A 24,377-nucleotide genomic window follows, 5' to 3' on the forward strand; every position below is an offset into this window, starting at 1 on the left:
GAGGAGGATGTTACAATACAAAAACAAGTAGAAGGTGAGGCTGTTACCGTGAAAGAAGAAGAGAAAGACGCCTTCAGAGTGAAAGAGGAAGAGGATGTTACTGTGAAAGAAAAGGAGGAAGATGCAGTTTTTGGAGTGGAGGATGAAGTGAAAGAAGATGAAGACGTTTTTGGAATGAAGGATGAAGAGGGCGAGATTACTGTCACATTAGAGGATGACGAAGAAGAGAAGACTGGAGAACTGTTTAACACTAGTAAATACAGTGAGTACTATCTTATAAAACAGGGACATTGATCTGATTGACACCAGTAAATACAGTGAGTACTATCTTATAAAACAGGGACATCGATCTGACCAGTAAATACAGTGAGTACTATCTTATAAAACAGGGACACAAACTCTGCAGTTGTTGATCTAATGTGTGATTTTTAAAAGGGCATTCTACACTTGAATATGTTTTTGTACTGTATGAATTGTTCATGAGGTCCTCCAGTGATTTAAAAAAAAAAAAAAACATTTTCTGTTGAAAAGTGATATATAAATACAGTAAAGTATAAACACACTAAAGGGAAACAAATAAATGTTTTGAGCAAAATAGTGTTTTTTTTAGACAACTGCAAACTTGAAGGAGTGAGTTTTTATTTTATTTTACCTTTATTTAACTAGGCAAGTCAGATAAGAAAAAAATCTTATTTTCAATGACGGCCTAGGAACAGTGGGTTAACTGCCTTGTTCAGGAGCAGAACGACAGATTTTTACCTTGTCAGCTCGGGGATTCAATCTTGCAACCTTTCGGTTACAAGTCCATTTACCTTGTCAGCTCGGGGATTCAATCTTGCAACCTTTCGGTTACAAGTCCAATGCTCTAACCACTAGGCTACCTGCTGCCCCAGGAGTGATGTCATAGTAAGGCATTCAAAGAGTTGGCTTGATGGGAAGTAGTGACTTCATCCAATAGGCGACTGATCTTCATGTGAATATTCATTATTCTTTTTAAAATCCTTCATGTTCTGTCAAGTTGGTTGTTGATCATTGCAAGAAAGCCATTTTTAAGTCTTGCCATAGACCTTCAAGACGATTTAAGTCCAAACTGTAACTAGGCCACTCAGGAACATTCAATGTCATCTTGGTAAGCTCCTCCAGTGTAGATTTGGCCTTGTGGTTTAGGTTATTGTCCTGTTAGTACAGGTTTTTGTATTCAGATCTCTGAAATGCACTCTACCTACGTAACATTTAGTGTCCCCTTATGTTACGCTGGGAAAACAGTTTTCATGGGCACAGAAATCCTAAATAATTTCAGAGTCACCTTAACTTAACCTTAACACCCAAATCGATACTGTCATTAACGCAGTTCTTCGATAATTACACATAATACTTAATACTGTAGCTGTTTAGTTACAGTTACATGTTCAAGTATCATCAGCTGATCCAGGAAATCATTTTCTGAATGCCAGTCAAATGACAAACATCACGACATGCAACAACAACCAAAGTGCTTCTTCATTCATTACTCTGGTAAAGACAGTTATGCCGTGCTCCATGTTGGATCCAACATCCCTAACAAATTGATGTTTATAATGTGTTATTGTCTGCTTGATTTACAGTAGGGTCTCGTTAGTCTGTTTTGACACAGAGATACTTAGCTCATAATGTGTAGAGAACTGTTCCTTGATGGATAGGCTATTGTACAACACACAGAGCTATTTTCCTTCATTCAGGACATTTAGAATGACAACACATTACAGAGTAGCCTAGTGGGATTCTTCACACAATTGATCAGGTTATGAAATGTCATGACAAAGATATTTTATTGTCCATTATTTATAGTGTCTGTTGTTGTTAGGTGAAGTTATGGGTCCTACAGTAGGTCTATGTTGTTGTTAGGTGAAGTTATGGGTCCTACAGATCGATAGTGTGCTGTGATATTCAGAATACATTGTGAAAAACGAAAACTTCTGCATTAAATGGAGGCGTTTCGACAACCATATTTCGTTAGCATTGCCCTCCTGCCGCAATTTTGTTAAACACAGAAAGGGTCCTGTGTTGGAGACCAAAAGTCGTCTGGCACACTGCTTAGGATTTCAACAAGTTTAATAACTTATTTCTAGCCAACAATCATCGATGTTACTACTAATGTGAAAACAAGACAAAATATGACTTGTTGCTCACTTGACTGTATTAAGACAATTGTCAAATAATTGAACAGACTTCAGTTGTTGTACAAGTTCATGGGTATGCATTGGGCTTTTACCTAAAAGAAACAGTGGATTTCCGCTGTTGTGGGCCTTTAACCATCTGTCTGACTTTGTTGTTCACACAGGAGAGAGAAGTGACTATCGTGGATCCTCTGGAGAGCCTCAACAACATCTTGATGCTGACGAGGCAGAGCAGAGTCTGTCCACATCAGAACACCTCAAGAAACACCAGCAGAGACCCACAGGAAAGATATCTATCTGCTGCTCTGACTGTGGGAAAGATTGCAAATCTTCATCAGAACTTAAAATACACCAGCGAGTACACACAGGAGAGAAATCTTACTGCTGCTCTGACTGCGGGAAACTTTTCTCAAGATCAAATTCACTAAAAGTACACCTGAGAATTCACACTGGAGAGAAATCTCATTGCTGCTCTGACTGTGGGAAACGTTGCAAAGATTCATCAGAACTTAAAATACACCAGCGAGTACACACAGGAGAGAAGCCTCACCACTGTTCAGATTGTGGGAAAAGCTTTTCAACATCACAGACTTTGAAGCTGCACCAGAGAACACACACAGGAGAGAAACCTTTTAGCTGTGATCAATGTGGGAAGAGTTTTACTCAGTCAAGCTGCCTGAAATCACACCAGAAAATACACACTGGAGAGAAACCTTATAGTTGTGCTCAATGTGGGAATTGTTTTGTTACATCTAGCAACCTGATATCACACCAAAGAACACACACAGGAGAGAAATCTTATAGCTGTGATCAATGTGGGAAGCGTTTTGTTACATCTCAAAATTTGATGATACACCAGAGAACACACACAGGAGAGAAGCCTTATAGCTGTGCTCAATGTGTGAAGAGTTTTACTACATCTAGCCATCTGACTGTACACCAGAGAAGACACACAGGAGAGAAACCTTATAGCTGTGATCAATGTGGGAAGAGTTTTGTTTCATCTGGCCCTCTCGCTAAACACCAGAGAACACACACAGGAAATAAACCTTATAGCTGTGATGAATGTGGGAGGAGTTATACTACATCTAGCAATCTGATTGTGCACCAAAGGACACACACAGGAGAGCAGTCTTTTAGCTGTGATCAATGTGACAAGAGATACTATTATAAAAGATCTCTGACTAAACATCAGAAATTACATGAAGGAGTTGTTTCATGATATCAATGAAATAATGTCACAATGTAGAATGTTTTAACATTATAGTAGGACTATTTTAATAATGTCACAATGTAGAAGCCTAAACGTTTGCCCCCTTATCAATTGATTTCAGCATGATATGGATATCCAGGCTCTGATTTGAAAGAGTACTATTTATGTGATTTAACAAAAAGTGACTAACAAAAAAAGAGTCGTTAGAGTTGTGTTACACTTACCGCGTTGGTGACCCACTTGAATCAAAATGCAACACTTCAAAATGTAGCTAGCTGTTTTCTACAAGTTGTCCTTTAACCAGTGATGTACACATTATTCCCAGATTCCGTGTGGTCTTTGAGCTGTTAGTTTTAACAGAATGTGCAACCTCATCTCCCTCGGCACATTTGATTTCAACATGATATCGATGAGTGATGACAAATAAGTGTTGTGTTCCTTTGTTTAGCGACCCCTAAATTTAAATGTATCACTCCAAAATGTAGCTGACTGTCTTCTGCAGGTTGTCGTCTAACCAGTGAGGTAAAATATATCTTTATATATATTGTAATATGATTACTATTGTGCAGATGTTTGTGTAGATAGTACATTTTATATTTAGGGTTTCTATATATCACAAACTGTTTCTGCATATTGGTTATTGATTTGAACACGTTAAAACTGTGTTTTGACATTTGGGCTATCCCACCAAAATAGCAAAATGTTGTTGACAAGACGTCCAACATACGTTCGGTTTTAGTTGGAAAGATGTCGTTTTGTCAGTGACTTGAAAACAACTTATTTTCAACGTACTTGCAGCCTATACACATGGACGCAGAATAATAAATTGGCCAATAATCCATTTTATTACGTCACTCCAGTATTTCTTGACAAACTTCAAACGCTAATTGTCTTCAGGGGTGAATTGTACAACTGAATGCGTCTTCCCCATTTAACCCAACCCCTCTGAATCAGAGAGGTGCGTGGCGTTGCCTTAATCGACGTCCACGGCGAGTTAACTGCCTTGCTTAGAACGACAGATTTTTACCTTGTCCACGGCAGGTTAAAACCTGTTAAGGATACGCCCCTTTTTTCAATTTTGACCTAAAATGACCCAAAACTAACTGCCTGTAGCTCAGGCCCTGAATCAAGGATATGCATATTTGTGCTACTATTTGAAAGGAAATACTTTTAACTTTGTCGAAATGTGAAAGGAATGTAGGAGAATATAACAGAATAGATCTGGTAAAAGAAAATGCAAAGAAAAAAACAACCGTTCTTTTGTATTTTTTTTGTACCATCTTCTTTTGAAATGCAAGACAAGTTTGAGACTGATCCAATGAACCATTGCATTTCTGTTAAAAATAATAATAATCAAGACTGCACAAATGTGCCTAATATGTTTATTAATAACGTTTCATGTTCAAAATTATGCACTCTCCTCAAACAATAGCATGGTATTCTTTCACTGTAATAGCTACTGTAAATTGGACATTGCGGTTAGATTAACAAGAATTTAAGCTTTCTGCCAATATCAGATATGTCTATGTCCTGGGAAATGTTCTTGTTACTTACAACCTCATGCTAATCGCATTAGCCTACGCTAGCTCAACCGTCCCATGGTATGGTGCAGCATGGAATAATAAAAACATGTATCTTTTGTCAGGTTGGATGTTTGAAATATGAGGTGATTTGAGTCGTGCTTCTTCAGTAGTGGCAGGTAGCCTAGTGGTTAGAGCGTTGGGCCAGTAACCGAAAGGTTGCTGGATCTAATCCCGGAGCAGACAAGATAAACAGCTAGCTATTTAAGGGACATTTCTGGTTTTCTTGATGGGGAACGTAACAACAAACAATGTAGTAAAACAATCTTATATTTTGGGTTGGATATTGTATCCAATTGTTAATATTTTAATCAATGTATTTTGGCATTTCCTTAGAATGCTCATTAGTCTTTCAGTTGTTAATCTTCTGTTTTTTATCCTCTTATGTTTGTTGTGGTAAATATTTGTTTATTCCTGTGAAGCCATTGTGTTGCATCCATGTCTGAAATGTGCTGTTTAAATAAAGCTTGATTTGAACATATTGCAAAACAAATTAACCCAATGACCAACCAATCAACAGACTCTTGCTAAACCAATGACCAAATATGTGCAAAAGCAACACGTATCTTGGTCCATCTTAGTATGAAAAACAGTATAAATTCAGTATATCTTCCACTATGTCAAAAGAGTGCATGGTATGTACGTTTAGTATCACCAACACCACCCCCGGCTCTACCAAGCATTTCGCTACACTCGCATTAACATCTGCTAACCATGTGTATGTGACAAATAAAATTTGATTTGATTTTTTACCAGAGGCTTGAGGTGGTCTCCCACAGCTCTGCTTATGTTATGTTCTGTGGCCTTGCTGTTCCATTTCTTGACTCCCCATGCAACACAGAAATAAACACATTTAGTCATATTATATACAACGCTCAAAGTAATGGATATGGAGCACCTATGGCCTCAGTTACACCTGGCACCTAAATGTGACTTCTGTCATCTGATCACTCCAAGCTGCATTAGGTTCAGATCTACCAGGATGGGCCTTTGACATAGTCTGGACGCAGTCAGGCCACTGAATATGCATAAGCAATGTAAAGAGATGTGGGGAAAAGTACATTCTACACAAATTACCTTCATAATATCAAAGATCAAATGTGTGTGCCTGAGGGAAAATTAACTTTCATATAGCCAAAGGGGGTGAGAAATTGCACCAATATCAGTGGACAATTTGCACTAATGTAAATGAACATGGTTGATAGAACATATTACCTTTTGCTTACGTGATGAACCGCGAAGGGGACATAAATATTTACCATCTAAACCATCTGTGACCTCTCACCTCTCTGGCTGTAGAAGTGTTCTTCCTAACCAGTCCCTCAACAGTTCTCTGACTGGGTCTTCAGAGGAGAGGAAGGCTGAGGAGGGATGGAAGGATGAATTGATCAGTCAGTCAATAACATGTAGAGCTGCTGTCTATGCTGTATGACAAAATTACTATTTTAGTAGTTCATTAAAGTAATTAAGACTTTATGACTGGTGAATACCAACTATCAATCACTTAGATCATATATTTTCAGGTAGAGATACATCCTTGGGACGTCCCTAGCCCGTTGAAGTTGACATTTAAAATGGTTAAGGTAGGGTTTAGGGTAGGGATGTCCCAAGGATCCCAGATAGCATTGACCATTGTGCATTCTTCTGTCTCTTTTACGTAGCAGGTGATGGGTTCTGATTTCTGAACTTGAAAATATTAAATATCCTTATTATGTGAAATTGAATGAAACAATAATGTATGTTGATGCTAATATGATGTACAATATGTCATGAAGTTTCTATATGACAACAATAGTGTAAAATGTTTAATATGTCATATACTATTTTTTAACAGTTTCACTAATTAATTTTCATTAACTTAATCAATATGACACACCCCTCACTATTGTCATTGGTTACACTAATTGCACTGTTTGTCTACATAACCTGGTTCAAGTATTCATGACATCACCCTGAGGAAGGCACAGTGATGCCAAAACGTTGGTAAATACCCATTAAATTGCTGGGAGTTTATACATGAAGTGTGCAACTTTATTTTGATAGTTTATAGTTTATTCGCCGTTAGTCAGCAACTCCACACAAACAATTTTTATGGGTGTGCGCCAGCTCATGTTTTTTAAGGGTAGGTAACAACACATCCGCCTTGCTGGGGCCCCTCAAGGGTGCGTGCTCAGCCCCCTCCTGTACTCCCTGTTCACTCATGACTGCACGGCCAGGCACGACTCCAACACCATCATTAAGTTTGCCGATGCCACAACACTGATCACCAACAACTACGAGACAGCCTATAGGGAGGAGGTCAGAGACCTGGCCGTGTGGTGCTAGGAAAACAACCTCTCCCTCAAAGTGATCAAGACGAAGATGATTGTGGGCTACAGGAAAAAGAGGACCGAGCACGCCCCCATTCTCATTGACAGGGCTGTAGAGGAGCAGGTTGAGAGCTTCAAGTTCCTTGGTGTTCACATCACTAACAAACTAGAATGGTCCAAGCACACCAAGCCAGTCGTAAAGTGGGCACGACAAAACCTATTCCCCCTCAGGAGACTGAAAAGATGTAGCATGGGTCCTCAGATCCTCAAAAGGTTCTACAGCTGCACCATCGAGAGCATCCTGACTGGTTGCATCCCTGCCTGGTATGGCAACTGCTCTGCCTCCGACCACAAGGCCCTACAGAGGGTAGTGCGTACATCACTTGGGCCAAGCTTCCTGCCATCCAGGACCTCTATACCAGGCGGTGTCAGAGGAAGCCCCCCCCCCCCCCCCCCCCCCCTCTCTGTTATCATCTATGCATAGTCACTTTAATAACTCTACCTATGTACATATTACCTCAATTACCTCGACTAACCGGTGCCCCCGCACATTGACTCTGTACTGGTACCGCCTGTATATAGTCTAGATATTGTTATTTAACTTCTGCTCTTTAATTACTGGTTCCTTTTATTTCTTATTCTTATTTGTACTTTTTTTAAACTGCGTTGTTGGTTAGGGGCTTGGAAGTAAACATTTCACTGTAAGATCAAATTCAATTTGGTTTGATAGACCCATTGTACAGAATGAATGACTGACTGCCCAGTTCAAAATCAGTTCACCGTCTCACCTCATACTGTAATGGAGCAGCAGCAGCTGACTGCCCAGTTCAACATCAGTTCACCTTCTCATCTCATACTGTATTGGAGCAGCAGCAGCTGACTGCCCAGTTCAACATCAGTTCACCTTCTCATCTCATACTGTATTGGAGCAGCAGCAGCTGACTGCCCAGTTCAACGTCTCATCTCATACTGTATTGGAGCAGCAGCAGCTGACTGCCCAGTTCAACATCAGTTCACCGTCTCACCTCATACAGTATTGGAGCAGCAGCAGCTGACTGCCCAGTTCAACGTCTCATCTCATACTGTATTGGAGCAGCAGCAGCTGACTGCCCAGTTCAACATCAGTTCACCGTCTCACCTCATACTGTATTGGAGCAGCAGCAGCTGACTTGATCGTTGATGCTAATCAGCATGTTTGAATCTGAGAGTAAATAGAGCAGACTACACTCTAAAAATGAAGGGTTCAACTGGAGTTGTTCTCAGATCCCCTAAGAACCGTAGGGTTCTAGGTCAATGAAAAACAGCCCCAAAAGGTTCTTCCAAGAACTTGTTAGAAGGTGGGTTCATCGAGGAACCTCCGTTGTTGCTGGACTTCTTCCGGGAACTTCGCAATCACAACTGAAAACGCTGGTGGCCAAGTTTGGATGCGACAACAGTTAAAAAGGTTAAGTTGGGTTGATGTTTGGCACTGAATATGTATCGAAATAATTTATATAATAATATAAGATACTAATGAATAACGAAGACTGTTACGTTCCCCAGTTTCTGTGTTGTATTTGAGTGTGTGTGTTTCAGGAGCTGGCCCAACCAGCTGATTGGTCGACCCCAGGCTAATTGACGATTGGAGCTGACTCCGCCCCCTCGTCAAGAAGCAGCTGACTCTAATCACCATTGCCACCAGAAGATATAAAAGCCAGTGTTCTGTTCAGAAGGAAAGAGAAATGATTAGAGAGAGAGAGATTGAATGTTTTGGAGAAATCATTAGAGAGAGAGAGAGAGAGAGAGAGAGAGAGAGAGAGAGAGAGAGAGAGAGAGAGAGAGAGAGAGAGAGAGAGAGAGAGAGAGAGAGAGAGAGAGAGAGAGAGAGAGAGAGAGAGAGAGAGAGAGAGAGAGAGAGAGAGAGAGAGAGAGAGAGAGAGAGAGAGAGAGAGAGAGAGAGAGAGAGAGAGAGAGAGAGAGAGAGAGAGAGAGAGAGAGAGGATAGGCAGGCTGAGATCCTTGCTGGAGAATTAGATTATGATATAGTGTTGGTTGTTTAACAGAAGTGTGGTATGTAATGTGTTTGTTGCTTTGTCAAAGTTTCTTTAGTGGCCTGAGTTAGTTTACTCAGTTTTGTTGTAAAGTGTTTGTGAAATTGTTAATAATTATTCTGTTTCATTTGTTCCCAGGGGGGAAGGGGAAGGCACTTAGGGAGTGCTTAGGCAAGAGGCCCGCGGGCATACATATACCCGTAGTATATTCAATGTCTAGGCACACTAGGTAAGACCTGGGCGGACCACCCCCTGTATTTTGGTTAGGGCACCAGGTGGTGTTAAGATAGGTAAGTAGTAGGTAGGCAGGTTAGATAGGAGAGGGGGAAGCTTTGATATTTACTTTCTTTGCTTTGGTTCCGTCCAGCCCCTTTTCCCCATATTACCGTGTAGGAAATAAATCCTAGTAACGGTAAATTCTGCCTTTGTCGTCCTTTCTCGCACCTACGGTCCATACCTCTTTCGCTTCACGGAGAGTTGAGTTGCAGCAGGGAGTTGCGTTCCCTCTTCTTAGAGGCGTGCGTAACAAAGACAATTATGGTTTTCTGTGTATAGCTTCCATGACGTTACTATAGCTAATTAACGTAAATATTAGAAAGACGGGTTTGACCGTCGGCGTTATATGAGCTACAGTACAGTACCGTTAGTTAGCTAACGTTATGTCCTAACTAGGCAGAACTAGGTTTGGATTATTTCCCTGAACTATATTTTTTCCCAGATATTGTATATCGTTTCCATAAAGCCAACATGGCTTTACACTCTTAACGTAAATTTCCAATCTAGAGCAGTTCTCACTTTTGTGTTAATGAACTGGCTAACGTTAACTAACTAAGGACTCTCCATAGCTACTCCAGCAGCTCCAAACATACTCCCAGCAGAACAAAAAATAAACTATAGATCTCTGAGGAACTATAGATCTCTATGTTACTATCCAAACTTCAGATTAAAACTCAGTCACACAACTCTCATATCACAGTCACACAACTCTCATATCACAGTCACACAACTCTCATCACAGTCACACAACTCTCATGTCACACAACTCTCATATCACAGTCACACAATGCTATTCCCAAACATACCTAATCAATTAGTTGTTTATCAACAATATTTTCCCATTTCTATATCATGGTTAGTTCCTAGGATAATGCAAATCATACATTTACATCTTTCAATACTTCTAAAATGGGGTACATGTTTAAAACAATTACAGGTGCACCTTACTACACTGCTCAAAAAAATAAAGGGAACACTTAAACAACACAATGTAACTCCAAGTCAATCACACTTCTGTGAAATCAAACTGTCCACTTAGGAAGCAACACTGATTGACAATAAATTTCACATGCTGTTGTGCAAATGGAATAGACAACAGATGGAAATTATAGGCAATTAGCAAGACACCCCCAATAAAGGAGTGGTTGTGCAGGTGGTGACCACAGACCACTTCTCAGTTCCTATGCTTCCTGGCTGATGTTTTGGTCACTTTTGAATGCTGGCGGTGCTTTCACTCTCGGGGTAGCATGAGACGGAGTCTACAACCTACACAAGTGGTTCAGGTAGTGCAGCTCATTCAGGATGGCACATCAATGCGAGCTGTGGCAAGAAGGTTTGCTGTGTCTGTCAGCGTAGTGTCCAGAGCATGTAGGCGCTACCAGGAGACAGGCCAGTACATCAGGAGATGTGGAGGAGGCCGTAGGAGGGCAACAACCCAGCAGCAGGACCGCTACCTCCGCCTTTGTGCAAGGAGGAGCACTGCCAGAGCCCTGCAAAATGACCTCCAGCAGGCCATAAATGTGCATGTGTCTGCTCAAACGGTCAGAAACAGACTCCATGAGGGTGGTATGAGGGCCCGACGTCCACAGGTGGGGGTTGTGCTTACAGCCCAACACCGTGCAGGACGTTTGGCATTTGCCAGAGAACACCAAGATTGGCAAATTTGCCACTGGCACCCTGTGCTCTTCACAGATGAAAGCAGGTTCACACTGAGCACATGTGACAGACGTGACAGTCTGGAGACGCCGTGGAGAACGTTCTGCTGCCTGCAACATCCTCCAGCATGACCGGTTTGGCGGTGAGTCAGTCATGGTGTGGGGTGGCATTTCTTTGGGGGGCCGCACAGCCCTACATGGGCTCGCCAGAGGTAGCCTGACTGCCATTAGGTACCGAGATGAGATCCTCAGACCCCTTGTGAGACCATATGCTGGTGCGGTTCGCCCTGGGTTCCTCCTAATGCAAGACAATGCTAGACCTCATGTGGCTGGAGTGTGTCAGCAGTTCCTGCAAGAGGAAGGCATTGATGCTATGGACTGGCCCGCCCGTTCCCCAGACCTGAATCCAATTGAGCACATCTGGGACATCATGTCTCGCTCCATCCACCAACGCCATGTTGCACCACAGACTGTCCAGGAGTTGGCGGATGCTTTAGTCCAGGTCTGGGAGGAGATCCCTCAGGAGACCATCCGTCACCTCATCAGGAGCATGCCCAGGCGTTGTAGGGAGGGCATACAGGCACATGGAGGCCACACACACACACTACTGAGCCTCATTTTGACTTGTTTTAAGGACATTACATCAAAGTTGCATCAGCCTGTAGTGTGGTTTTCCACTTTAATTTTGAGTGTGACTCCAAATGCAGACCTCCATGGGTTGATGAATTTGATTTCCATTGATAATTTTTGTGTGATTTTGTTGTCAGCACATTCAACTATGTAAAGAAAAAAGTATTTAATAAGAATATTTCATTCATTCAGATCTAGGATGTGTTATTTTAGTGTTCCCTTTATTTTTTTGCTGTTGAAACTAGCAGAGGATCCATGATAGTCCCGTATCTCTCCTGTGTGAACAACAAAGTCAGACAGATGGTTAAAGGCCAACAACAGCAGAATTCCTCTGTTTGAGGTAAAAGGTGATGCCCAGAGCATACCCATGAAGTAGTACAACAATTGACGTCTGTTAAATTTGACAATTAAGAAGGTCAAGATAGCAACAATAGTGATATTTTGTCTTGTTTTCACATTAGTAGTAACATCGATGATTGTAGGCTAGAAATAAGTTATTCAAGTTGTTGAAATCCTAAGCACTGTGCCAGATGACTTTTGGTCTCCAATATAGGCCCCTTTCTGTGTTTGCTCAAATTGCGGCACGAGGGCAAAGCGCATACAATTTGATTGCAAAAACGCCTCCCTGCTAATGAGGAAACCGCTAGTTATGGATGTAGTATATCTGCCTGGAGCAAAAATGGTGAGCAAAGATTTTAGTTTTTCACAATGTATTCTGAATATTACAGCGCAAGATCAGGAGTGCTACTCAAGGAAACTCATATTAAGCTCTGTGTCTATTCACTAATTCACCACCATGGGGGAAAACTCCCACGGAATTCTCATAGGCTGACAGCAAAAATAGCCTCTATTTCCAGGTTGCTTAAAAGGGCATTTCACATTCAATATGGATTAGAATTGTAGGCCTTGAATCACCTGCTTAATATGTTTGTGTTATTGTCGCAAATCAATTGCTTTATACTTAAACACTTCAACCAGTAAAATGCTCTTTGGCTAGCTTTGCCATCAGCCTGACAATGAGGGTTTAAACTAAGTGTTTAACAAATTGGCCCATAACTTCACCTAACAATAATATAGACCTACTGTAGGACCAATAACTTCACCTAACAACAACATAGACCTACTGTAGGACCCATAACTTCACCTAACAACAACATAGACCTACTGTAGGACCCATAACTTCACCTAACAATAACATAGACCTACTGTAGGACCCATAACTTCACCTAACAACAACATAGACCTACTGTAGGACCAATAACTTCACCTAACAACAACATAGACCTACTGTAGGACCAATAACTTCACCTAACAACAACATAGACCTACTGTAGGACCCATAACTTCACCTAACAACAACATAGACCTACTGTAGGACCCATAACTTCACCTAACAATAACATAGACCTACTGTAGGACCCATAACTTCACCTAACAACAACATAGACCTACTGTAGGACCCATAAATCCACCTAACAACAACATAGACCTACTGTAGGACCCATAACTTCACCTAACAATAACATAGACCTAGGATTATAAATAATCTAATATTTCAGATGAAACATGGAAACTAAAATGTCTTTGTCATGACATTTCATAACCTGATCACCAGATAATTTTGTCAATAATCCCACTAGACTACTCTTTATTGTGTTGTCATTCTAAATGTCCTGAATAAAGGAAAATAGCTCTGTGTGTTGTACAACAGCCTATACACCAAGGAACAGTTCTCTACACATTATGAGCTAAGTATCTCTGTGTCCAAACAGACTAACGAGACCCAACAGTAAATCAAGCAGACAATAACAATATAAACATCCATTTGTTAGGGATGTTGGATCCAACGTGAGGCACAGCATAACTGTCTTTACCAGAGTAATGAATGAAGAAGCACTTTGGCTGTTGTTGCATGTCGTGATGTTTGTCATTTGACTGGCATTCAGAAAATGATTTCCTGGATCAGCTGATGATAGTTGAACACGTGACTAACTAAATAGCTTCAGTATTAAGAATGTGTAATTATTGAAGAACCGCGTTAATGACAGTATCCATTTGGGTGTTGTCAATAAAGTTAAGGTGACTCTCAGTTAGAACCATTGGATTTAGCAAACTCTGACATGATTTAAGATTTCTGTGCCCATGAAAACTGTTTTCCCAGCATAACATAAGGAGACACAAGATGTGTAAATTTTGTCAATTTATTCATTGTCTTTCATTTGAAATACTCCTTTCAATGTTGAGTAAGGAAGCACACCTGATTACCTATATAGAAGTAGGACTAGTCTACCTGGCCTGCACACAAATGTAGGTCTATAAATGTGCCCATTTGGGGATGTCTGATAGTATTTCTGATTGTCTTAACGCTGCACCACTAATGAGTTGTGGAGCTTCTCAAAGCAAATGTCTCTTCACCTCTAACAGCAAGTAAACAAAGTCTAATCAAAATCAATTGCAAATGAGAATAGTTCCTTAAAGTATTTGAAAAATATTTCCAGCTCTCGCCCTTTCGATAACCACTCGGCACGAAAGGGAAAAATGTAATGCGCTGATCCAGTGTAAATGTCATAAAATACCTGATTACTTCTTATCCTTTGCACAAATAGCCTACAGCTGTGTCTGTCCCAAATTCACTGGCGTGGGAAACTGAGCCCAGAATATTTTATTCAATGTTTCAAGTTTGTTGTAGACAGGCCATGTGCAGCCAAAGTGATTTCTAGGATATTTATTTTTATCAGGATATTTTCTACCTGCAGAATGCAATGTTTTTATGTGTTGGCTTTGTGTAGGCTATTTTTTACATAGTTGGCAATGGCAATAAAAGTTACTTTTAGATTTGTATAATTTTCATTTAGATTTAGATAGAATGTAGATTAATCACAGACAATGATTTTGAGATACTATTATAAATTAAATTAAACTGTTCCAGTAAAATGTGAATATAAAAATCATAACTGGCACCAGATCAGTAGAAAAGGTAAGATAAATTGAAACTCCAAATGTAGGGTGCTGACTGCTTGTGTAGCCTATTACCGGCAACATCAGAATTTATGAAGGCCAGCAGGAGGAGGTGGTTCAGGATGAGTTTCTTCTCTTCTGGTTGGGCGATATTGATGTAATGGCATGAAAATTAATTGGCTGAATATTATACAATGACTTATCAACAGCTCTATCAATTTGACCCCCACAGGAAATCTACACTGGTCATTCTAGAATATACTATATAGCCTAGAAACCCGGTTAAACTATCATTATGACATCATGGATGAATTCTAGAATATACTATATAGCCTAGAAACCTGGTTAAACTATCATTATCACATCATGGATGAATTCTAGAATATACTATATATCCTAGAAACCTGGTTAAACTATCATTATGACATCATGGATGAATTCTAGAATATACTATATATCCTATAAACCTGGTTAAACTATCATTATGACATCATGGATGAATTCTAGAATATACTATATATCCTAGAAACCTGGTTAAACTATCATTATGACATCATGGATGAATTCTAGAATATACTATATATCCTAGAAACCTGGTTAAACTATCATTATGACATCATGGATTAATTCTAGAATACACTATATAGCCTAGAAACCTGGTTAAACTATCATTATGACCTCATGCATGGCCAGTCCTTGTATTCATAGTGTAGTGAATTCACGGGGTAGCCCTGAGCTTAACTCAAACCTGGGTCCAGTGACTGTCAAGCCAACACCTTATAACTGTTATGCCAACATGACCTCCCGGGTGGCGCAGTGGTCTAGGGCACTGCATCACAGTGCTAGCTGCGCCACCAGAGTCTCTGGGTTCGCGCCCAGGCTCTGTCGCAGCCGGCCGCAACCGGGAGGTCCGTGGGGCGACGCACAATTGTCATAGCGTCGTCCGGGTTAGGGAGGGTTTGGCCGGTAGGGATATCCTTGTCTCAGTATGTAAAATGTAATAAAATGTATGCACTCTACTGTAAGTCGCTCTGGATAAGAGTGTCTGCTAAATGACGTAAATGTAAGATGTCTGAACTTCTTGACGAGGTCCCTAGGTTTTGCGTTAAGGTTGATACAATAGCTTTCTCTATGAATTTGAGAGTGGTTACATTTCTCCAGCCCCATCCCTCAGCTGTTTATCAAACCAAGTCTCTGGGCAGCCATTTTGTTTCTGTTTAAATACTAGGTAGTCCATTTAAAAAAGCCACACAGCAATCAACCAATCTGCAGTTGAAACAATAACAAAGCTGTAATTCCACCACTGTTTTGCTAGTAAGATGATGGATGGGGCTGGAGAAATGTAACTACTCTCAAATTCATAGACAGACCTATGGATGCAAGGACTGACCATCCATGATATCAACATTATAGTTTTAACCATGTTGAGGCTATACAGTGTTGGTTTACATTGTTTCTAAACATTGGAGTAAAAAAAGTTTATTTGGGGTTCTGATGGGGTACAACAGTTGAACTAAGCTCATGAGACATGTGTTATATTCAAGAATCAATGGCAATAAATAAATAATTTAAGAGTCAAAATATGGATGTAGCAATTGCAGATTTCCCTTTTAACACCAAACATCAGTTCAACAACTGCAGAGTTTGTGCCTCTGTATTTAAGACAGTACTTACTATTGTTAATCAGGGCCCGGTTTCTCAAAACCATCTTATGGCTAAGTTCAGCGTTAGAACCATTGGATGCCTTAAGATGCGTTTGGGAAATCAGGCCCATATATCCAGTTTCCTCCTCTTCGTCCTCCTCCTCTTTCACTCCAAAAACTGCATCCTCCTCTTCTTTTACTGTAACATTGTTAAAATATTTTATCAAGGTTTAAGATAAATGATTAAATAATTCTACCCAGAAACTTAACCATTAGGATTAGAGCATGGACAACGGGTAATTAAAAATGATAACCATTGGGTAAGAAAGGAATGTATGTGTGTGCCGAAAGAAAGCAAAGAGACTCTTTAACCTATGTTTGAACCGACCCAGCTATAACTCTGTTGAGATAAGATAAGACAATGAGAGCCCCTCCAGGTTTCCCGTATCTGGGGGGGACTGGAACTGTCAGCTGAGTGGTAATAAACTGTGGTGAGACTTCAGGGGATAATCCAAATATAGTGTGTATGTATGTGTGTAGGTTATGAGAGAAGTATAAAAGGAATGTTTTTGTATATGCACGGGAGAGCTCTCGCCAATAAAATTGTATCTGACTAATTGTGAGATGGGAATTCTGTCTGTTTCATTTAAACCACAACTTTACAACCTCTGGGGTTCAGACCTAAAAAGATAATTGCAATTTATGAACATTAATTACTAAATTACATAACAAACATCCTCCTCCTCTTTCACTCTGAACGTATCTTCCTCTTCTTTAACTGAAACGTCTTTCTCTTCTTTAACTGAAACGTCTTTCTCTTCTTTCACTGAAACGTCTTTCTCTTCTTTCACTGAAACGTCTTTCTCTTCTTCTTTCACTGAAACGTCTTTCTCTTCTTCTTTCACTGAAACGTCTTTCTCTTCTTCTTTCACTGAAACGTCTTTCTCTTCTTCTTTCACTGAAATGTCTTTCTCTTCTTTCACTGAAACGTCTTTCTCTTCTTTCACTGAAACGTCTTTCTCTTCTTCTTTCACTGAAATGTCTTTCTCTTCTTTCACTGAAACGTCTTTCTCTTCTTTCACTGAAATGTCTTTCTCTTCTTTCACTGAAACGTCTTTCTCTTCTTCTTTCACTGAAATGTCTTTCTCTTCTTTCACTGAAATGTCTTTCTCTTCTTTAACTGAAATGTCTTTCTCTTCTTTCACTGAAACGTCTTTCTCTTCTTCTTTCACTGAAATGTCTTTCTCTTCTTTAACTGAAACATCTTCCTCTTCTTTCACTGAAACGTCTTTCTCTTCTTTCACTGAAACGTCTTTCTCTTCTTCTTTCACTGAAACGTCAACTACTACAATTGCCCTTATTTTAGCGCCCCAAAACGTAATACTTCCAGATCAACTGTAATGTCAATACCATTGTAAAGCACAATTTCTCCCCTTTCCAACAAAATAAATGACATGACCTAAACGCAGCCCGTTTCTGCATAATTCAAGCAGGCAATGAGCCCCTTCGGGTCTTTAAAAAAAATTGCGGGTGGGGAAGAGAAACTAATGCATGAGTGAGAAGGAGAGATATTGTGTGGGAAAATAGCTTTTTGTCACTCGATCTGTCCAACTTATCACCTTATCGCCTCTAAAATGTAAATAAAACACTATAAAGAGCTTATATAATGTGTCATTACATACCTATTTGAAGATTTGTGTCGAATTTTAATCGGGTTTATGTATATAATAATATATATATATATATATATATATATATATATATATATATATATATATATATATATATATATATATATACAGTACCAGACTAGTTGAGTTTAGTGTAAAGGCCTGTTGGTTAAAAGTTCAGAAATAGTGACACATTATTGATACTCATTCATGGGTGTAAAGGCCTGTTAAGAGTTCAGAAATGTCTGCTTCTGCTTTTTCCATGTGTCCAGAGAGGAACACATCTGGTGTTGTCAGGTTTCTTAGGGAAGTAAAGCTCTTCCTACAGTCAGAGCAGTGGTAAGGTTTGTCTCCTGTGAGTGCTCTCTGGTGATACCAGGCTGTTTGACTGAGCAAAAATCTTCCCACACTGATTACAGCTATAAGGTTTCTCTCCTGTGTGTGTTCTCTGGTGTCATTTAAGGTGTTCTATCTGAGAAAAGCTTTTCCCACATTGCTCACAGCTATATGACTGCTCTCCTGTGTGTGTTCTCTGGTGTGATACCAGGTTGCTTGACTGAGTAAAACACTTACCACAATGATCACAGCTATATGGCTTCTCTCCTGTGTGTGTTCTCTGGTGTGATACCAGGTTGCTTGACTGAGTAAAACGCTTGCCACATTGCTCACAGCTATAAGGCTTCTCTCCTGTGTGTAATCTCTGGTGTGTTTTCAGATTACTTGAATGAGTAAAACTCTTCCCACATTGATTACAGCTATAACGCGTCTCTCCTGTGTGTACTCGCTGGTGTTTTTTAAGTTCTGATGAAGATTTGAAACGTTTCCCACAATCAGAGCAGCAGTGAGATTTCTTTTTTGTGGGTCTCTGATGGTGTTTCTTGAGGTGTTCTGATCTGGAGAGACTTGTCTCTGCCTCATCAGCTTCATGATGTTGTTGAGGCTCCCCAGAGGATCCACGATGGTCACATCTCTCTCCTGTGTGAATGTCAAAGTCAGACAGTCAATGTAGTGAATGTTTAAATGTTTTTACAAACTTTGACAAATGTCTTCTAAGTCTTGTTTTAGTTTGATTTTGGTCCACCAGCAAGTGTAGCAGGCAGAGGACAGAATATACCAGCCACTGTAGCAGGCAAAGGAAAGAATATACCAGCCACTGTAGCAGGCAGATGAAAGAAAATACACGCCACTGATTTTTTACCAGGCCAAATATTTTTTTTGCCATGAATGACTACACCAAAAATCACAACAAGAAAACGAATAAGCAGCTTGGCAATGTTTGTAAAACAAGAAATGTAAGTATGAAGTAATGTGCTGAGGAGTATTTCTGTCTGTAATAAAGCCCAGTTTAGAAAATGCTGTCATACTGCTGTGCTGATAAACATTTACAATACATGTTTAACATTTAACATTTAACATGTTTAACGATTGGCTGGGCCTGGCTCCCCAGTGGGTGGGCCCATGGCAGCGCACCTGCCCAGTTATGAAATCTATAGATTAGGGCCTAATTTATTTATTTCAATTGACTTCTATGAACTGTAACTCAGTAAAATCTTTTACATTGTTGCATGTTGCGTTTATATTATTGTTCAGTATAGTTAGGAGCTGGGCAATTCCACAGTGACGGAATTACACAAGACTCTGATTTTTCACTTTAAAATGTATGCAAACAAAAAACATTGCTGCTTTAAAACCACGTTTGTGTACAAATATTAGTATTTACTGGTGTTACTCTGACATACTTCTAAATTATAATGTACAATCGTATCTTTTCTCCTTTTTCTTTCTACAGAATCCTAAAACTCACTAGCTTCTAGAACTCTCGTCTTCCTAAAACTCACTAGCTTCTAGAACTCTCGTCTTCCTAAAACTCAATAGCTTCTATTCCACTTGGAACAAGTCCAAACAAAACTCATCTCCAATACGGAAAAAGGTGCAGTCAAAATAAATTGTGATCAAATGTACACCACTTTGTTAATATGTATTGGCAATAATTCACTTAATGGTGAGGCATGGAATATAATAACTGTATCTTTTGTCAGTCTGAATGTTTGAAATATGAATACGTGATTAGAGTCATGCTTCTTCAGTAGTGGAATAAAGACGATTAGCACTTGAATGTTGTAAAGAAATACTGGAGTGATATAAGATTGTTAATAAAATTGATTACAGACCAATTTATTATACTGCGTCCATGTGTATAGGCTGCAAGTACATTGAAATTAAGTTGTTTTAAAGTCATTGACAAAACGACCAGAAAATACATATTTTCAACTTTCACTTTCAACTACAAACGAACAGATATTGGATGTCGGGCATAGTCTTATTTTCAATGACATTTTGCTAGATGGGATAGCCCCATTGTAAAAACACAGTTTTAACATGTCCAAATCAATAACCAATATGCAGAAACAGTTTGTGATATATTCAAAACCTAAACATAACATATGCTATATACACAAAATCTGCCACAATAATCATATCACTTGTATTTTTTTAAACAAGCACCATATAAACTGCACAAGCACCAAAAACGCAGTCGTTTTGACAAGTAGCAATAAATCACGGATATCGATTAGGGGGGAAATCAGTTATACGTGCTGTTGAAACTAACACAACTAAAAAAACATGGAAATGGGAGATTTCTTTTACCTCACTGGTTAGAGGACAACCTGCAGAAGACAGTCGGCTACAATTTGGAGTGATCCATTTAAATGTAGGGGTCGCTAAACAAAGGAACGCAACACTTATTTGTTATCTCTCATCGATATCATGTTGAAATCATTTGTGCCGTGAGGAGGGAGATGAGGTTGCACGTCCTGTTAAAACGAACAGCTCAAAAAACACACGGAATCTGGGAATAATGTGTACATCACTGGTTAGAGGACAATTTGTGGAAAACAGCTAGCTACATTTTGATTCAAGTGGGTCGCCAACGTGGTAAGTGTAACACAACTCTTTTTTTGTTAGTCACTTTTTGTTAAATCACATAAATAGTACTCTTTTCAATTCAGACCCTAGATTTTTCCGTGAGGCTAATATCCATATCATGCTGAAATCAATTGAACAAGGAGCAAACGTTTAGGGTTCTACATTGTGACATTATTAAAATACTCCTTCTACAATGTTAAAACATTCTACATTGTGAGATTTTATTTCATTGATATCGTGAAACAACTCCTTCATGTATGTTTTTTCTGATGTTTGATCAGAGATCTTTTACTAGAGTATCTCTTGTCACATTGATTACAGCTATAAGGTTTCTCTCCTGTGTGTGTCCTCTGGTGTATAGTCAGACTGCTAGACGTAACAAAACTCTTCCCACATTGATCACAGCTATAAGGCTTCTCTCCTGTGTGTGTTCTCCGGTGTGATATCAGGCTGAATGACTGACTAAAAGTCTTCCCACATTGGTTACAGTTATACGGTTTCTCTCCTGTGTGTGTTCTCTGGTGTTTAGTCAGACTGCTAGATGTAACATATCTCTTCCCACATTGATCACAGCTATAAGGTTTCTCTCCTGTGTGTGTTCTCTGGTGTGATTCTAAACATCCTGAAGAAACAAAACTCTTTCCACAGTCAGAGCAGCTTAAAAGTTTCTCTCCTGTGTGTGTTCTCTGGTGTTTAGTCAGACTGCTACATGTAAGATATCTCTTCCCACATTGATCACAGCTATAAGGTTTCTCTCCTGTGTGGATTCTCTGATGAATTGTAATGCCTGCTGAGGAGGTGAATCTCTTCCCACAGTCAGAGCAGCAATGAGATTTCTTCCCTGTGGTTCTCTGCAGGTGTGTCTTGAGGTGTTCTGATCTGGAGAGACTCTTCTCTGCCTCGTCAGCATCATGAGGTTGTTGAGGCTCCCCAGAGGATCCACGATAGTTCCGTCTCTCTCCTGTGTGAACAACAAAGTCAGACAGATGGTTAAAGGCCCACAACAGCAAAAATCCACTGTAAAAGGTGATGCCAACAGCGTAGCCATGTTGTACAACAATTGACGTCTCTAATGAATGTTAAAATTATTTGACAATTGTCTTATTAAGACAGTCAAGTGAGAAAGTCCTATTTTGTCTTGTTTTCACATCAGTAGAAACATCGATGATTGTAGGCTAGAAGAAAGTTATTAAAGTTGCTGATATGAGTGCATTTCACACTACTTTTGGATTATAATTATAAGTCTCGCTTGAATGTCCTGTGTATTACTGTGTTATTGTTGCAAATCAACTGCTTTATACTTAAACACTTCAACCAGTAAACTGCTCTTTCGCTAGCTTTTCCATCAGCCTGAAACTGATGGTTTGTACACCAAGTGTATGCCAAAATTAGAGGTCGACCGATTAATCGGGGCCGATTTCAAGTTTTCATAACAATCGGAAATCGGTATTTTTGGGCACCGATTTGACGATTTTTTTATTTTTATTTATACACCTTTATTTAATCTTTATTTAACTAGGCAAGTCAGTTAAGAACACATTCTTATTTTCAATGACGGCCTAGGAACGAGGCAGAACGACAGATTTTTAACCTTGTCAACTCGGGGGATCCAATCTTGCAACCTTACAGTTAACTAGTCCAATGCTCTAACACCTGATTACATTGCACTCCACGAGGAGCCTGCCTGTTGGCAAATGCAGTAAGCTAAAGTAAGTTGCTAGCTAGCATTAAACTTATCTTATAAAAAACAATCAATCAATGACTGTCATTGCTCCAATGTGTACTTAACCATAAACATCAATGCCTTTCTTAAAATCAATACACAAGTATATATTTTTAAACCTGCATATTTAGCTAATAGAAATCCAGGTTAGCAGGCAATATTAACCAGGTGAAATTGTGTCATTTCTCTTGCGTTCATTGCATGCAGAGTCAGGGTATATGCAACAGTTTGGGCCGCCTGGCTCTTTGCGAACTAATTTGCCAGAATTTTACGTAATTATGACAACATTGAAAGTTGTGCAATGTAACAGGAATATTTAGATTCATGGATGCCACCCGTTAGATAAAATACGGAACGGAATAAACGTTTTGTTTTCGAGGTGATAGTTTCCGGATTAGTCAAAGGTATATGGTTTAGAGAGAAATAGTCGACGCGTTATAATTCCTGTAATAACTTGCGGCTGAATTTGAAAGGGTTTCCTTCGTTATTTTACCGTTCATGTCTTCCATAGAGAATGTCTTGATCTACTTCAAATAAGGTCTGTGTTTCGTGCAGGCTTAAACCGCCTCGACGTTTTGATACCCGTGTAAATCTCACTAGGATAAGGTAACGTTTGTCAACATATTTTCATAAATCCACTCTACAATTTTTATTTTTTATCTTGGCTTATATTTAGCCAATATTGATCAGAGTTACCTTGTCCTATGGATATCTACACAGTTATAAAATTGGCACGGTGATGTAAGCCTACACGAAACACAGACCTTATTTTAAGTGAATCTAAAAATATCCTATGCAATAAATGAAGGAACCGCTTTTCAGATTTTGCTAGGTGTCATGGGAATTATGACTCGCACTTTGGTTGTCAATTCTTACCATGCCCATTATTAAAATAGGATTTCCTGCATATAGAAATTAAGGTTTTTGTTTTCAACATTCATCACAGGTAACTTAAACTCTATTTTTATTCAAACAGTTGAGAGTATTTGTCTCCTAAGCACTCTTCAGTATCATTGTCACTTCAGAGCTGTGTGCGTGTGTGTGTATTTATGTATTATATTAAGTTAAAATAAAAGTGTTCATTGTTCATTCAGTATTGTTGCAATTGTCATTATTACAAAAATGTGTGTGTGTGTGTATGATATATATATATATAAAAAAAAAAATGTAAATAACAATCGTCCGATTAATCGGTATCGGCTTTTTTTGTCCTCCAATAATCGGTATCGGCATTGAAAAATCATAATCGGTCAACCTCTAGCCAAAATGGCCCAAAACTTCACCTAACAACATAGACCTACTGAAAGACAAATAACTTCACCTTACAACAACATAGACCTACTGTAGGACCCATAACTTCACCTAACAATAATATAGACCCATAACACTGGACTATATATAATAATACAGTAGGACTTTTGTCCCAGAAAAAAAAGAAAATGTTATTGCTTCTTTAATCAGCACAACAGTTTTCAGCTTTGCTAACATAATTGCAAAATGGTTTTCTACTGATCAATTAACCTTTTAAAATGATAAACTTGGATTAGCTAACACAACGAGCCATTGGAATACAGGAGTGATGGTTGCTGATAATGGTCCTCTGTAC

The 24,377-nt window shown here is 39.3% G+C and overlaps 1 protein-coding gene across 1 annotated transcript; it reads left to right on the forward strand.

The window, feature by feature from the left end:
* Positions 1–2,484: 2,484 nt before the first annotated feature.
* On the forward strand, positions 2,485–3,294 carry LOC120020154 (zinc finger protein 180-like; the record flags this gene model as incomplete). The annotated part of the gene is made up of 1 exon (XM_038963627.1): positions 2,485–3,294. A coding segment is annotated over one exon (810 nt), but the record flags the coding sequence as incomplete, so codon positions are not given.
* Between the last annotated feature and the right edge of the window lie 21,083 nt (positions 3,295–24,377).

Source organism: Salvelinus namaycush, chromosome 25 (assembly GCF_016432855.1).
Source record: "Salvelinus namaycush isolate Seneca chromosome 25, SaNama_1.0, whole genome shotgun sequence".
NCBI classification, from domain to species: domain Eukaryota; kingdom Metazoa; phylum Chordata; class Actinopteri; order Salmoniformes; family Salmonidae; genus Salvelinus; species Salvelinus namaycush.